This window comes from Epinephelus lanceolatus, chromosome 20 (assembly GCF_041903045.1).
Source record: "Epinephelus lanceolatus isolate andai-2023 chromosome 20, ASM4190304v1, whole genome shotgun sequence".
Taxonomy (NCBI): Eukaryota; Metazoa; Chordata; class Actinopteri; order Perciformes; family Serranidae; genus Epinephelus; species Epinephelus lanceolatus.
In genome coordinates this window covers 28,893,327-28,910,181 of record NC_135753.1, presented here as the reverse complement: position 1 = coordinate 28,910,181, position 16,855 = coordinate 28,893,327, and the positions used below count along the sequence as shown (strand labels likewise).

Genomic DNA, 16,855 nt, shown 5'->3' with positions numbered 1-16,855 from the left:
GCTAGCAGTAGATACATGCTTTCCTCTGCACTGTGAAAATAGGTGTTGTGCAAATTTGCAGGAAAGCAGGGCGCACAATAGTATCTGTCATTTTTGCGTTTCCCTGTTGCTACTAGCTGCTCGCTAATTCCTGCTATCAGCTGTTTCCTGTTTATCCACCGCCAGTGGCTCGCATGTGCATCGTCGTCAACAGCTCCTCCCACAAGTCTTCAACAGCCCCTCCTCTTGTGGAAGGCCACCTCGGCCTTTTTAAACTAAAAGCATTCCGTCAATATGTCTACCCTACGGGGCGGAAAATTGGGCACCTCAGATCAACTCGCCAATCTGGCTCTGTGTGTCTAAACGCTCGCAGCTTGCCGGCAAAACAGCCCAACATTCGCGGAAAATCTGGCAGTGTAAAAGGGGCTACAGTTGGTGGGTGTAGTTTGGTACAAAGAAAATAGTCCCTATTTAAAAACTGCTCACAACAAGGTCTGTGGATTATCTTGAGTAACTGGGTCATGATTTCTAGAAAGAGACATTGCTGTAGAGTTTTTCTAACTCATTTTTTTGGCTCTTTGAGCACCACAAGCTGAGTGCAAACTAGTCCCATCATATTCAAGAGACATCTCTACAGCTGATATCTCCAACACTCTGCAACTCACACCAAAACAATCTAGACTGATAAATAGCTCCACAGATAAGAGGAAGAATATCTCATTTTATTTTTTAAGGGAAAGTCTCCCTTTAATTTTCTTTTCACAGAAGTTTAAATTCAAATGTCAGACAGTAGGTGTTGCTCTTTACCTGTTCAGCTATGGGAGCTGTTGCTGCACATACTACCTTTCCAGTTTGTCCAATTTTAAACTAAAAACTAACTGACTAAAGATTGGAAACCAGTCTGAGGTGTGGAGGAGCTCATCCTCTAGGTATTAAACTGAGGACACATTTTGTAGTAAACATTTTAATTTCTTTAATATGAAAAATGACACATACAAACATTTCCATACATTTTCATCTGCTTATCCGGGGCCGGGTCGCGGGGGCAGCAGGCCAAGCAAAGCACCCCAGACGTCCCTCTCCCCAGCAACACTTTCCAGCTCCTCCTGGGGGACCCCAGGGTGTTCCCAGGCCAGATGAGATATGTAATCCCTCCAGCATGTTCTGGGTCTGCCCCGGGGCCTCCTACCAGTGGGACGTGCCTGAAATACCTCTAACAGGAGGTGCCCAGGAGGCATCCTGATTAGATACCCGAACCACCTCAACTGACAGCGGCTCTACTCCGAGCTCCTTCTGTAGCATAATGTTAACCTTTAAATTTGGCTACTCGCACTGATCAGGTCAAACTTGACTCTATTAATGAATCTACAAAAGTTTACGAGGTGAATATTATAGATGATAATTACAGAAGTCCCGTTTCTGTATTCATGTGATTCCTTCAGTAGGCAGTGGAAGGTGTAATGAACATAATGATACAGGCTGAAGTGGTGGAGCTCAGGAGCAGCCCCACACGTCCCGCTTTGATTTCTTGTACTAGGCATTTTTCTGCGGACAGAAGACAAAATAAGACAATGTCATGTCACTGCTTATTATCCATGATGACATCATGTTTTTAAGCTATCTAGTGCCAACATTTTCTGTAGAAGTACAAGACTATTCGTCAGTACAAATCAAACTATCCCACTGATCTCTGTATGCAGGATGCTGCATCACAGTTAGGACTTTACCTTGGCAGCTTCTGCTTTGCGGAAATTGCCAAAGAGCTTCATTAACTTGGGTGTTGGTGGTCTTTGTCCAAACAAAAGCAAACCTTTTGGCTTTTCCTCGTTGGTTTTAGCTGGTGCAGGGCCTTTGGCTTTGATCAGTTTCCTCCACAGTCACACACAGAGACAATAATGGGCTGCGTTTTAGAATCTAATTTGCACAATTGGATTTTAGAAGCATCAAAATGATTGTTCTAAGTGTTAATGACTCACTTTCCCTTCCTGGCCAGCACTTTCTGAGACTCTGGGTAGTGGATGAGGATGTCAAACAGGTCCTTCTTCTCCAGGACAAAAAGGTTAGCAAAGCCGTGGGCTTTCACGTTAGCTGTGCGCCTGTTGCCTCCATCTTTGGCAGACTGTAGTAAACTGTGACGGGGACAGAAGTCAAAATATATCGTGTCCAGAGTGTCCATTTCAAATCACATTGGTCGGGTAAAGACAACAAACTGCGCAACAGGGATGTTGTCTTTGTCTTTACAAGGTAACTGCAAAGGTAAATATGTTCTCCTTACAGATATGATACTTATTATTATCATGCTCATCAGTGTCACATACTGGATGAGAGGATGATGAAAATAAGGGATAAATATGTGACTTGTATTTCTTTTCTGTTCAAGTTGTCGTACATAAAGGTAGACTAACCTGATTTCTCCAAACACGCTTCCAGCCCTTAGTGTGACAAACACAATACTGTTGTCAGGTCCTCCCACCACCTGCACCGCCCCGCTTTTGATGATGTACATCTCTTTGCCGATGTCCCCCTGTGGAGGCGAGTGCAGAGGTCAGCATCACTCTCAGATGATATAACCTTCTATATATCATGTTGATCACTGAGGTTTATCCTTTACCAACACAAACTCGTATACTCACCTTCTTCACCACAAAGTCTCCAGGTAGATAAATGATTGACTTGAGCCTCAGCAACATGTCCACCAACATCTGCTGGTCACAGCCCTGAAGAGGCAACAGAAGATTGACAGGTGAGCATTCAGTGCTGTGTTCACAGAGATGTGTGTGACTCCAGACATGAGTGGGCTATGATGCAATGGGCTCCTGGGCACAGACATGGAAGAGGCCCCACCATGTCTCCAATATAGGAAAAAGACTCAAACCTTGTGGTGGTTTTGTAGCTCTTTGTAGTTGTTATGCATCTTTTTTTTATGTCTCTTTTTGGTTTGTTTTTTGTCTCTTTGTAGTTGATTCAAGTCTCTGTGTTTTTTTGGTGTCTCTTTGTAGTAACTTTATGTCTCTTTGAGGTCATGTTGTGTGTCGCCCCGTAGTCCTTAATAGTCTCTTTGTGTCAGTTTTGTGTCCTTGTGGTTGTTTTATGGCTCTCTGTAGTTGATTTGTGTCTCTATGTTTGTTTGGTGTCTCATTGTATCATGTGTCGCCTCATAGTCATTTTGTGGCTCTTCGTGGTTGTTTTGGCTTTCTTTGTAGTTATTTTTTTGTATCCATGTGGATGTTTTATGTCTCTTTGTAGTTGACAACTCAATTTGTTGTCATGTTGTCTCACTTTGTGTTTGTTAAGTGTCTTTTCGCGGTTGTTTTATGTGTCTTTGTGGTTGATTTGTGTCACTTTTTGTTGTCATTTTGTCTCTCTTTGTAGTTATTTTGTGTCTATTTGTGGTTGCTTTATGGCTCTTTGTAGTCAATTGTCTCTTTTTTTTTTGTCTCTTCGTAGTCATTTTGTGTCTCTTTGAGGTCATTTTGTGTTGCCTCGTTGTTTTTTGTCTCTGTAGTAATTTTGTGTCTCTTTGTATTTGTTATGTGTCTCTTTGGTTATTTTGTCTGTTTATGGTTATCTATTTGTATCTGTGTGGTTGTTTTGTGTCTCTTTGTGTTTCTTTTGTGTCTTGTAGTCATTTTTTGTCTCTTTGTTGTTCAGTGTTGCCTTGTAGTCATTATGTGTCTCCTTGTGGTTGTTTTGTGTCTCTTTGTAGTCAAATTGTGTCTTCTTTTGTTTGTTTTGTGTCTGTATAGTTGTTTTATGTCTCTTTGTAGTTGTTTTGCCCCTTTTTGTAGTTCTTTTGTGTCTCTGCAGTTCCTGTTTGTGGTCTTTTTCTCTCTCTTCCTGGCTGGTGCATGTGAATTTGAGTGACATTTTGCAGGTGAAGGCCAGGGGGGCCCTGGACCTATGCCCAGTAGACCCATTCAGAAATCCATCCATGACCCCAGATGTCTGTCAAAATGTGATTTAATTGTCTCAAATTACAGGAGGACACAAAAAATGCTGAGTCACCTGAAACAGTGCAATCTTCTGGAAGGTGCTCAGGTTGATGTCAACAGCAATGGCGGTTTTCATCACCAGAGGCAACGCATCCAGCAGCTCGGACTCATCTGGAGAAGACATGAATATCTCATCATACAGTAAGCTGTCAAAAGCATTTTCTTAACGCATCTAAAAAATTGTGTGGTTAGTTAAATATTAGTCTGGTTTTTAGGAGAGAGTTTTAGTGTCTCATCAGGTTTATTATTTCTGGTACAAATGTTTGAGTCTCACCCAGCATGCCCTGAGCTGCCCAGGTGTAGTTGTACCAGGTCCGAACTCTGTTCTGGACAGGCTTGGGGATTGAGTAGGTGTTCATGTAAGCAACACAGCCGTCCATTGATGCCCGGAAATATGTCTGACCTGCTGTTGCTGCTCCTATGACGTCTCTCATCTAAGAGAAAGAAAGACAGACGGACAAGAGAGTGTTGCATTAGAATACATAACATTGTGAACAAAAGCTTTAAGCTAAATGTGTAATGCTGGAGTCACAAATAAAACCCTCCTCCGACCTACCTGTCCAATCAAACTGGAGAACACAAAGACGCCAATAAAAAAGTTCAACATCTGAAAGGTAATCTCAAAGGTGGTCACAGGCTCTGGAAGACCCCCGATGTTGATCAGACTGCGGACTGCAAAGTAGTAACAACGCAGGTACCTGTGAAGGGACAGGGTGCATCTTTATTTCATAGTGATAACAAGGCACACTGCGTAACTGATGTAACGACAGAGAGCTCCCACAACATCACAAACTCTTCAAGACAAAGTAAAAAGTACGTACGCTGAGCCCTCTCCATCATACACCCATGAGGTCGTATTAAGACCTTGATGTATCGAGGCAACATAAAATGCACAGGCGTTGAGATGGAGCATAAAGAGCAGGTAACCTGTGGTGCGAGCCACTCTGCGTTTGAAAGAGAAACATATAAAAGGATTAGGTTGACGACGAAATTTTTTTGTCATCGTTTTCGTCAATCAAATGAACACTGGACAAGACAAGCATTTAAAAAGTGGTGGTTTAAAAACGGTCAACAAGCATCCTTTTCTGCTTAAAGCCAGCTCAAGAACTCAACAGTAACAGTTTATCTAATGACAGAAGTTTAAATTTCAGCCAACTAAAATGAGATAAAAAAACAGTATTGATTTGCTCCTGTCACTGTTCCAGCAGCATTTACCTCCAGATGTAGGCCTTGGCCATGATACTCTCAAGTCGATCACTGAACTCGAAGAAGGATTCAATCTAGAACACACAAGGAAACAAACCGGTGAAAGACTGTTTAGAAAATAGGAAGCTTATTCAAATACAAATACATGCACACACACACACACATATATATATATATATATATATATATATATATATATATATATATATACACACACACACACACATATACACACACATCATTAGTAGTTAGTTGGCTGCCTACCCTGATAAAGCGGTTGAATCGGTATATGGAGGAGAACTCAAAGTACAGACAGAGAAGGTCAAAGGGGAGGATGCTGAAGACATCAGCCTGAGAACAGAGGAATAAAAGAAACTTGGTTATGTTTCACAACAACTTTTGTACCTCTGAGGTTAAAGTGAGTGGTAGATTGTAGCTTTTGTAGATTGTAGCCTTTTCCATAACGGGCTCTGGAATATATTACCAACTAAAATGAAACTGATTACAGATTTAAAATCCTTCATAACAAAGGTCAAATGCTGGCTAAAAGAAAACCAGAGCTGCACCCACTCTCAGCTAAATGGCATCCTGATCAGATGCCCGAACCACATCAACTGACCTCTTTCGATGCGAAGGAGCAGCGGCTCTACTCTGAGCTCCCTCCAGATGTCTGAGCTCCTCACCCTATCTCTAAGGCTGAGCCCAGCCACCCCACGGAGTAAACTAATTTTGGCCGCTTGTATCCGTGATCTCATTCTTTCGGTCACTACCCAGAGCTCATGACCATAGGTGAGGGTTGGGACGTAGATGGACCAGTAAATCGAAAGCTTCACCTTCCAGCTCAGCTCCCTCTTTACCACAAAGGTCCGGCACAGCACCTGCATCACTGCAGAAGCCACAACAAACCGCCGATCCATCTCACGCTCCATTCTACCCTCACTCATGAACAAGACCCCAAGATGCTTGAACTCCTTCACTTGAGGCAGTAACTCTCCCAACCCAGAGGGGGCAATCCACCGGTTTCCGACAGAGAACCATGGCCTCAGACTTGGAGGTGCTGACTCTCATCCCATCTGCTTCACACTCGGCTGCAAAACGCCCCAGTGGATGCTTGAGGTCATGGTTTGATGAAGCCAACAGAACCACATCATCTGCAAAAAGCAGAGCCGCAATTCTGAGGTCCCCAAACTGGACCTCTTCCTCCCCCTGGCTGCGCCTCAAGATCCTGTCCATGACTATCACGAAGAGGATCAGTGACAACGAACAACCCTGGCAGAGGCCAACACCCACTGAGAATGAGTTTGACTTAAAGGGATAGTTCGACATTTTGGCAAATTCGCCTATTGCCGTAATCCCTATAGTCATATGGGTAGGTACATTACCTTTAATTGTCAGTGCGTGCTGTTTTGAGATCGGTGGGGCAGAGCTGCCCGCTGAAATGGAGGTGAACGGTACAGCCCCCTCTCTCCCTCAAAACTAATCAAATACACCATCAAATGACTCCAAAACGCTCTTGTGGACAACATGTAGCTTACACATTCACCACGCTATGAAATAATAATGTAATATTACGAGACAGAGTTGTTTTGAAGCCAAATGCAGAGCCGGAACTGCATTCCAGACATACGGTACTTGCTGGGCGGAGTGATTTCAAACAGCGTATGTTTAGTGCAGTTACTCGTCATCAAAACAACAAGTTTGTTGAGAAGAAGCCAGAATATACAGAGGAAGAGTTACACGTTTTGGAAGAAGAGAGAGCAAGAAGAGAGGCTGAGGCTGCCGAGCAACCAGGGGCTGAGGGGAGACCCAGAGCCGGTGGTGTAAATGTGGGGCCTACTGGCCACTTTATTAGGTACACCTGTGCAATATAAATATAGAGTACGCCTCAAAATAATCACCGGAACACGTGGAGAACATGCTAACTCCCCACTCATAAATCACCACAACTCCTGAAGGAACAACAACATAAAATGTTCCCTAGCAGTCCGTTTATTCCCAACAATGAGAAGTAATGCCAGTCACTTCACTATATGCTCTGGGCAAGCACTTATCCATAACATAACCACAACAACATTTGCATTTTAGCCTTATTTACCATGCTTGGGTTGTAGGCTAATGTTACTCAACATGGAGGTAACGTTACAGCAGAGAGATTGCTGAGCAAATACACAACGATCACTTACCAGGTCTGCTCGTTTAGTGATGCCGACAGATATATGGCAGTGTCTCTCAAGAAAGGAGGTTGAACCATTCCTGAGCTTCTGCACTCCATCCTTTCACTGTAGTCCTCCGGTAAAAAATGGCAGGAGCACACAAACATTTTCCGGACCATTTCCACAGGCGTGTTGGGGTCGATGTCCAGCACAAATAGCCATTGTTTCATCCTGTCCGTATTTTGGGTTGGTACTACGTGAAACTCTGCTTGTTCTTCGGCTTGGTACCGCAACCTTTTACAATACATGTGTAAACCATGATTTACAACAGCACTCTGTAAACTTTTCTCAAACTTTCTGCTGCGTCTAGCTGACAATACCGCAAATGCAAGGCTGCAAGCAATAACTACGGCACTGTCTCAGGTGCGTACTGTGTCATTCTGCCCAGTGGTTTACTCAAGAAAGTAGTTCTGAGTATTTGCTTCATGTGTCGTAATGTTACTTAATTATACATCATTATTTCATAGCGTGGGGAATGCGCAAGCCATGTGTTGTCCACTAGAGCGTTTTGGAGTCATTTGATGGTGTATTTGATTAGTTTTGAGGGAGAGAGGGGGCTGTACCGTTCACCTCCATTTCAGAGGGCAGCTCTGCCCCACCGATCTCAAAACTGCAGGCACTGACAATTAAAGGTAATGTACCTACCCATATGACTATAGGGATTACGGCAATAGGCGAATTTGCCAAAAATGTTGAACTATCCCTTTAACGCTGAGTATGCTGATGCAGCTCTCACTTTGGTCATATAGGGATTGGATGGCTCGTAGCAGCGACCCCTGTGCCCCGTAATCCCAGAGTGCCCCCCACAAGACCCCCAGAGGGACACGGTTGTGGGCCTTCTCCAAGTCCACAAAGCACATGTAGACTAGATGGGCAAACTCCCAAGACCTCTCCTGCAGCCTTGCAAGGGGAAAGAGCTGGTCCACTGTTTCACAGCCAGGACGGAATCCGCATTGCTCCTCCTTAATACAAGGTTCGACAATCTGTCGGAGCCTCCTTTCCAGCAACCTGGAGTAAACATTTCCCAGAGACTAAACAGTGCGATACCCTGATAATTGGAGCACACTCTCTGTCCCCTTTCTTTCAAAAATGGGGTACAGCCCTTGGGTAAATGTATTTAGTTACTTTCTACCACTAGACGTATAATTGTCATTCTCACCTTGAATCGATGTGATTTCCGATAATGTAACTTAGTCAAGGCTCTGTCTTTCTGCAGGAGAATTAAACACAATATCACAGTTCAGGTGGATCTAAGAACAGGCATAGAAGTATCACAGGTAAAGATGAGACACAGACTACTAATACTGATGCTTGATAATGCTTTGTGACTTACAATAATGTCTCCAGCTTTGACAAACTGAAGTCGGGACTGCCAAACCACGATGTCAATAACATTCACTAAGTCACTAACAATGTCGCAAAATATCCAGTAGTGGTTTGTAGCTTTGTTATGGTAAGGAAAGGCCAACCGGGCGGTGCAAAACCAAGTGTTGTAGTTGAATGCCAATGCCACCAGGGACATCCAGGCAATGTAGCGACGATCTGTAGAGAGACAGATATACACATTTGATCATGTATGTTCATTTTATCTCAGCTGTCCTGTTCCCATGTGTGCCTCACCTACCTGTGAAAGGATCTATGGTGTTTCCCAGGATGTTATCCACGTGGGTCTCGATTGGATGGAAGATGACATCAAAGCAGGAGAAGCTGATGTCGGGGAGGAGCTTCGCTTTCTTTCTGGCCTCCTCCGCCAGCCTCTCCTCCTCTGCTTTCTTCTCGGCCTCCAGCTTTTTCTCCTCGTCCTTTTTCTTCTTCTCCTCTGCCTTTTTGGCCGCCTCTTCCGCCTTCTTTTTTTCCGCTTCTTCTTTTGCTATTCGCTCCTCCTCCTTCAGTCTGATGTAGTCATCCTTCCTCAGAATAGGTGCTGAACAAAGAGAGTGACGGTGAGTTAAATAGCTGCGTGCTTGTTTTCTGTCTGCGTGTTGGTCTGACAGTGTTCGTACTTACTGACAGGTGGGGTGATTTCTGGCGAGGAGGCGTGCGGGTCTATGGCTTTCTCTTTGAAAATCTCTGTCCGCTCTCTTATGTTCTTGATCACAGCTCTGAGTGTGTCATCTGTGTTATGGAAGTAGACAACAGGTGGAGTGGGAGGGCGGGCCTCTTCACTGAAAACAGAGCAGAAGCAAAAAAGGTGAATAAAAGAATACCACAGAAAATGACATTAAATACAAGAGGAGGGAAATCAGGGGGCTAAATTGGACACTAATCTTTAGTGGTGGTCAAAAATATTGGACAATTTTGCAAGTATGATAACGATTAACCCTAAAAGACATGAAGGACTGCTGCTGATCTCGGCCGACACTACTGTCTTTAAGAGGATGTGTTGCGCAACTTGCGCCCATTGTTTTTCTAGCATGATTCATTGGTACCAACCATATCATGCTAGCTTGTTGTACAGGGGGCTATATAACACTCCAGAGTTAGCCATCACAGTTTTTCCTTTGCCTTCCCTGACCTCTCACCTCAAGATATCTGAAAATGGGTTCTGTGGGTACCCATGAATCTCTCCTTTACATATATGCCCACTTTATGTTAGTCTCATGCAGTTTTTGGCAAAAATCATGCATTTTCTTTCATGCATTATATTCTTACAACTGTGTATTTGAATATTTCTGCATACTGGGGTCCCTAAACAGTATTAGAATTGCATGAATTGGGTATGACTGGAAAGTTTTGTGGAGTCACTGGGCTCAACTTTACTTGTGTGTGATGATGCTAGTCCCCATAGTAATTATTTTATTGTAGTGAGACCATATTTTGGAACCTGACCTCACTGTATCAAATGACCTGTTGTGACCTCTGGGATAATCACAGCCTCGTGAAACTTTACAGCCAAACCAGAGACATGGAGGATTCAGAGAATGTATGGCTTTCATAGTTATATTGATCAGAACAGAAGTGTTTGCCATTCCTTGTAAATCTCCAAATGTCAGAAGTTTTTGATAACAAATCAGAGCATGGGTTTTAATATAGTGTTTGTCAAGGTTTTGCAGTCTTAATGTTGTATTTTTGAGTGATTTTTGACAATTTTATCAATTCTTGGATTGTCAAAAATGCTTTTATTTTGCACCAAATCTGTGTAACGAATGGTATCTACACAAAAACATGATGCAACATCTTATGAAGCATAGTTGAACGCCTGACTACCATCATATACTTCTATCATAATGTTCTAAGCCCCTACACACTCGAGACTTTCAAAGCATTAATAGGCACCTGTCCAAAGCACAAGAGGTTTACAAACAAATGCAGGACTTTTACCTGTAACAGAGTACTTTTTCAGCGTGGTATTAGTATTTTTACTTCAGTAAAGGATCTGAGTACTTCCTCCATCACTACTGCTGACATGGCATTTGCACTTTGGAAAATCACATGTTCACTTGTTTAAATCTGTTTCACTTCTGCAGAACGTCTTCTTCGTCTTGCAGCCTTTTTTGGTGGCACCTCTCCAGCTCTTGGGCATGTGCCAGAGTCTTTGCACATGGCACAACACCTGCCCTTACAGAGTGTTAGGAGGGCTTTACCTATGCTAATACGTTACTCATGATCAAGTGGTATTCATCATTCAGCACCTGGGTCAGAGCAGATCTGCATGGTCAAGAACTTTTGCTGTATCTGGAGCTGACTTCTCGTTTTTTCTCGCAACAGAAAATTAAGTGAAAATATGAGACAAATTTAAGAGAGTGTTGCTGCATGAGGCCCAGTGTTTGTTACAGCCAGAATAAATTGACACACCAGGCATCTCAAACTAATCTTCCCTGCTTTCAAATGATGTATACCACTTCTATATGGCTGCTGTCTTGCCCTAAAGATTCCCTGTTCCCTCCTAAAAAAGAATCTACAGTGGGTCTCTAAAGGTCAGTCTGCTGAAACTGAGGAAAATCAGGCAGTCACACAACCCTACATGAGATCTACAAACATGCTGGATTTCTTTTCCACTTTTATTTGAACCTCAAATAGTGTGTAAATCATCAACAAAATCACTTCCTTGAAACCAGCTCCTATTTGCATGTGAACACTATCCCTGATCTTTCTCAGTCACAAATAACACTAAGCTCCTAATCTCCTTTCCTACTTTAGGAATCACAGGCTGCAAGTGGCAGTGTGATCATGGCTGCTGTTGCCACACACACAAAGTGTCCAGACGTTGTACTTCTTGTTAGCAAAGCCAAAACAAAGGTGGTGCAGCTAAGCAGATGTTGCAGCAGCCTCTCATAGTAAACTGTCCATCTGCACAATCAGTACAGAATGGTTAATGTGTGTCTGGAGAGTATTTATAACCAGTTTCAAGTTAGATGTCAGATATTAGCAACAGCTATGCTTTAAGTTTTGTAATTATGTAAATGCTGAATGCTACAAAGCCAAATACATCACTGTAACCTGGCACAGCTCTTCTTATTCACAGTGTAGTGCTACACTGAAGCTGATACACTGGTACCTGGAAACTTGAGGCAAGAAGAGTTAAATGGACAGAGCTCAAGCTCCAGGTCAAGGTATTCTTAGTCCAGCCAAGTTTATCTGTATAGCTGCTACTCACTGTGAGAGTCTCATCACCTCTCACAATTATTCTACAGTAAACAAACGTAATTTCAAGAAGGATTTTCTTCATTGATCTTTAAATATTCCAACAAAAACATCCTCTTCTCCCGAATCTCATGTCAGAGGCAACACAACAGACTGGAAAGATTCACCATAGTGTGTATCACAACATTTGCGCTCTCATTTCCGCAGGTGTAGGTCTTTGTTTCCAAGGTTGTCCCCAGGCAGCAATGTTCAGCATGAGCATTTTATCAACTATCAGCAAAGCAGCAACATCTCTCTCCATCTTCCTCTTGCATATTCTTTGTAACATTGGCTCATACGGACACAATGTACCATGCTGTAAAGAATTAAACAAGCCATATCATCTCGTTCATGGCTTCTCAGACCTTGAACTCAAACCATTGTGTTGACCTGCCCAAAACATATAACTTAATAATTAAATTAATATCGTAAATATGTGGGCGACTACTCGACTAAAGGCGCTAAATGAAGACTATTGGTAGACTAAGAAAATTCTTAGTCGGGGGCAGCCCTAGTTGTTAGAAGAGGACGAAGGGAAGGAAAATAGCCTCAATACTTTACTGCAAATCTCCAGGTTTGCTCATATGACATCAGAAACGTATGATGTACTTGCTGCTCAAGCTGTGAGCTTAACCTCACCACACGTATGCTGCGACTGTGACTGTCGACAGATTCTTATTTCACTGTTGCACATTAATGGAAACATGCAGATAAATGTAGCCTATATGATACAAGCTACTTAACAGAGACTGCAAACTAGCTTGACGACATGGCCAAACACAAGTAAGATGCTGAATGTATTTAACTGTGTGGACCTTCAACTAATGATGAAGGAGAAATCTGGACCCTGTGGCTGGACCAGTTGGGAACCACTGACTTAGTTGACTTCTGCAGTGTAGCAAAGGACTGGAGCCGATCCCAACTGGGTGACAAGTGCAATACATGCAGTATATGGTGCATTCTTACCCTTCAGCCCCCTCTGGATTGGCAGGAGCAGCAGGAGCAGGACCAGCAGCCGGAGCAGGAGCAGCAGGAGCAGGAGCAGCAGCTGGAGCAGGAGCAGCAGGAGCAGCTGGGGTAGGTTCTGGAAATAAAACACAGCAGCACTCTTTAGTCTGTTTCTAACAATTAGACACAAACACTAACCGAAGAACAAAAAGCCATAATGTCCTAGCATGGAAATCAAAATTAAAGCAACAGAGAGTATACTTTCTTAAATGTACGATCAAGGTGCACTTTATGTCCTAATGCCACTACACGATGTTCCTGTGCATTTATTGTACTTGGTGAAACAGTGATAATAATGGGACATGTACATGGCTTTTTTTTCTTCCTGAAATCAGTTAATCATCTGCAAAGACTATTTCTAGTCTGTATGTAATCTGTGTTCACCTGGATAATCCCCCAGACACATTAGGTCATAGCATGGTTGAGTTTATTGTCTCCTGTCCTCTGCCAAGATAACATAATTCCTTTTATCTCTAGTCAGAAAGACAAGGAGATGGATGAATTCGAATTGGATCCAAACACACTTCTCACCTGGTTTGGCCTCTTCCTTCTTGGGCTCTTCTTCTTTCTTCTCTTCTTCTTTTTTCTCTTCCTCTTTCTTTACCTCTTCTTTCTTTTCCTCATCTTTCTTTGGCTCCTCTTTTTCATCCTTCTTTTCGGGGGGCTTTTCCTCCTGTAAACACACAATAATGGTAACAAAAGCAGACAGACGTCTTGAGACAAAGAGGACACAGCCAATCATCAGTTGTAAGACTCATCTACTTCGTCATGGATCCAAAAAAGTCAAAGTGCTCAATGCTACTGCCACAGCCCTGGGCTTTAAAGTTGGTATTTGCTAATGATTAAGAGGCAGCACGTTGGTGCATTAGTTAGCACTGTCGCCTCACAGCAAGAGGGTTCCTGGTTCGAATCCTGGGGTAGGGGAGCCCTTCTGTGCGAATTTGCATGTTCTCTCCGTATCAGCGTGGGTTTTCTCCAGGTACTCCAGCTTCCCTCCACAGTCCAAAGACATGCAGGTTAATTGGTGAATCTAAATTGTCCATAGGTGTGAATGTGAGTGTGAATGGTTGTCTGTCTCCATGTGTCAGCCCTGTGATAGTCTGGCGACCCGTCCAGGGTGTACCCTGCCTCTCGCCCATTGTCTCCCCAAACTTGTAGTTCATTCTCAGTGCTGTCCCCTCCCTCAGCTTCAGGAGAAATACTGAAGTTCTTGAAAACTTGATCTAGGGTTTATGTCACGTGATCAATGGCGGCAGCATCTAAATGCTTTGTCCTCGACTTCCCAAACTTTTAACATTAAATTAATAATCCCTAAAATTTTAAAATTAAGTGTCTAAACACGATTAAAATTTAAAAAGGAAAGTTAAAAAACGGGCGGCACGGTGGTGTGGTGGTTAGCACTGTCGCCTCACAGCAAGAGGGTTGCCAGTTCGACCCCGGGCATGGGAGCCCTTCTGTGCGGAGTTTGCATGCTCTCCCCGTGTCAGCGTGGGTTCTCTCCGGGCACTCCAGCTTCCTCCCACAGTCCAAAGACATGCAGATTGGGGACTAGGTTAATTGATAACTCTAAATTGTCCGTAGGTGTGAATGTGAGTGTGAATGGTTGTTTGTCTCTATGTGTCAGCCCTGCGATAGTCTGGCGACCTGTCCAGGGTGTACCCTGCCTCTCGCCCAGTGTCAGCTGGGATAGGCTCCAGCCCCCCCGCGACCCTCAAGAGGATGAAGTGTTTAGAAGATGAATGAATGAATGAAGTTAAAAAACAAAACAAGGAAAAGATGAGAAGACAGGAGAAATTAGACAAGAACATAAAAGTAACCCAAAAGAAAGCATGGCATCAATAATGGGGAGATAAAAAAGTTAATTGTGGAATTAAAAGGACCTGTCTCTGGCCAAATCAAGGATTTCAGAGCGGAATTTAAAGACTTAAGAGCAGGAAAAATATTGCTTATGTTCCCCCCTGAAAATCCACCTATGCTTCCCTGGTGAAGATGCAGTGACTGCTCTCCATCAGTGCCAAGCTGCTTTACTGGTCTAAGTCACCTGCTATGGTCGACCTTAAAAACAACACGTGTGACGAGTAGTTACTGAGCACAGAACCTGATTAATTTAATGGTTGGAATGGTGCATGCATGGCAACTGCTAGACAGCTGTTCAGGGAGCAACAAATACAAAATACTGTTAAAAACAGCATGAAAAAAGAACTCAGAAAGAAATAAAAAAAGATATCAGGCCTTACCTTAGCTGGTGGAGCTGCGCTGGGAGGCGGGGTAGCAGCCGGGGCAGGCGGAGGCTCAGGAGCACTGAGTAACTTTTTAAACCTGCTGAACATGGTGAGGTTTGGTGCGGGCTACAGGGAACAGGCCATCCACTTCTCCTCCTCTTGAAAACACTTTCTGATGTGGCTCTCCGATCCTTAAAAGAAGTCCTTGTCTCTCATCCAAACCACAGACTGAGGCAATTAAATATCTTAGAGTTTAATTCTCTCTGGGCACTCCCCTTTTCCTGGAGTCACCACCAGATTAGCCACCAGTCTCTGCCAGGCAAGACGACTGTCCTGTGTTGACTTCAGTCTAGAGACCTTTGATTACTTTATCATTTGTTGGCAAATACACATCATAATAATTATTACAAGCGTATCTCCTGATTAATCAGTGACTAAATGAAAAGATGAATCACTGTTAAGTCAGTGAGGTTTTTTTTATATATATATATTTTAGTTTAGTTTTTTAAAACATCAAGCACACAGTCACAAATTGACAGTATACAAACACCAATTTCACATTACGAATGCTTCAAAAATAAATTAACAGAAAATAAAATAAACTGGCACGCAACAGTGCCAATAAAAATGTAATGGTGCTCCGCAATGATTTTTTTTTCTCCAAGTGAGGATCAGAATATATGCAGTTCACATAATCTGACCAAAATTAATATATATAATCACTTGAAGATCCAGTCATTACTAAAAGTGTACGTCATATAAAAACTGAAGTAATGGTCAAAGTTGTCATATGGAATAGTTAAGGGGTAACACTTTACTTGAAAGTATCTACATAAGGGTGACATGACACTGTCATAACAATGACATGACACTGTCATGAACTTGTCATAAACATTATGTACATGTCATAAACGTTCATGACTGCTGTCATTAAGTGTCATTTGGTTTTTGTAATGACAAGCTGACATTGTTTGGGATGTCCTTATAATGACAACTTGACACTAACCAGGATGACATTACCAGAAAATGTCTTTGTCATGACAACTTGACATTAAATTGGTTTGGAATGTCCTTATTGTGACAACTTGACATTGACCAGGATGACATTACCAGAAGTTCTCTTTGTCATGACAAGTTGACATTAAATTTGTTTGGGATGTCCCTATTTAGACAACTTGGCATTAATCAAAGTGACGTTACCAGAAGATGTCTTTGTCATGACAACTTGACATTAAATTTGTTTGGGATGTCCTCATAATGACATTACCAGAAGATGTCTTTGTCATGACAACTTGACATTAAATTTGTTTGGGATGTCCTCATAATGACATTACCAGAAGATGTCTTTGTCATGACAACTTGACATTAACAAAAAAAAAAAAAAAAAAATGCACCTCTTTTTTGTATTTATGACAAGTTGACATAATGATTGTTATAATTAGATGTCCAAGGTTACAGACCGATTCTAACACTTGGTCAGATAGATGTCTGACAGGATACGACACAAAACTGGCTGTCATGACACCATTATGACAGTGTAATGAATAAATTCTTTGACCTAAAGTAAAGTGGTACCATTTTGATTTGTCATTAAGATATCATAAAGGATAAG

General features: G+C 42.6%; 1 protein-coding gene across 1 annotated transcript; it reads right to left on the bottom strand.

Moving 5' to 3' along the window:
• Positions 1-927: 927 nt before the first annotated feature.
• On the bottom strand, positions 928-15,459 carry LOC117264403 (cyclic nucleotide-gated channel beta-3-like). The gene is made up of 18 exons (XM_033638323.2): positions 15,259-15,459; positions 13,542-13,694; positions 12,980-13,128; positions 9,398-9,555; positions 9,015-9,314; positions 8,724-8,932; positions 8,550-8,600; positions 5,442-5,528; positions 5,187-5,251; positions 4,793-4,915; positions 4,528-4,669; positions 4,246-4,405; positions 3,985-4,082; positions 2,613-2,696; positions 2,385-2,503; positions 1,956-2,108; positions 1,707-1,848; positions 928-1,524 (listed from the first exon to the last, which is right to left on the bottom strand). The coding sequence occupies exons 1-18, from the start codon at positions 15,349-15,351 to the stop codon at positions 1,513-1,515; spliced, it is 2,298 nt and encodes a 765-aa protein (XP_033494214.2). The 5' UTR covers positions 15,352-15,459; the 3' UTR covers positions 928-1,512.
• Between the last annotated feature and the right edge of the window lie 1,396 nt (positions 15,460-16,855).

What these genes read in the sequence shown, in the direction of transcription:
- LOC117264403 (XM_033638323.2), bottom strand. Translation starts at nt 15,351, where the DNA reads ATGTTCAGCAGGTTTAAAAAGTTACTCAGTGCTCCTGAGCCTCCGCCT. An exon ending in GCGCAGCTCCACCAGCTAAG is followed by an intron (nt 13,695 to 15,258) that starts GTAAGGCCTGAT and finishes GTGTGTTTACAG; the next exon opens with GAGGAAAAGCCCCCCGAAAA. An exon ending in GCCAAGGCCTACATCTGGAG is followed by an intron (nt 4,916 to 5,186) that starts GTAAATGCTGCT and finishes TTTCAAACGCAG; the next exon opens with AGTGGCTCGCACCACAGGTT.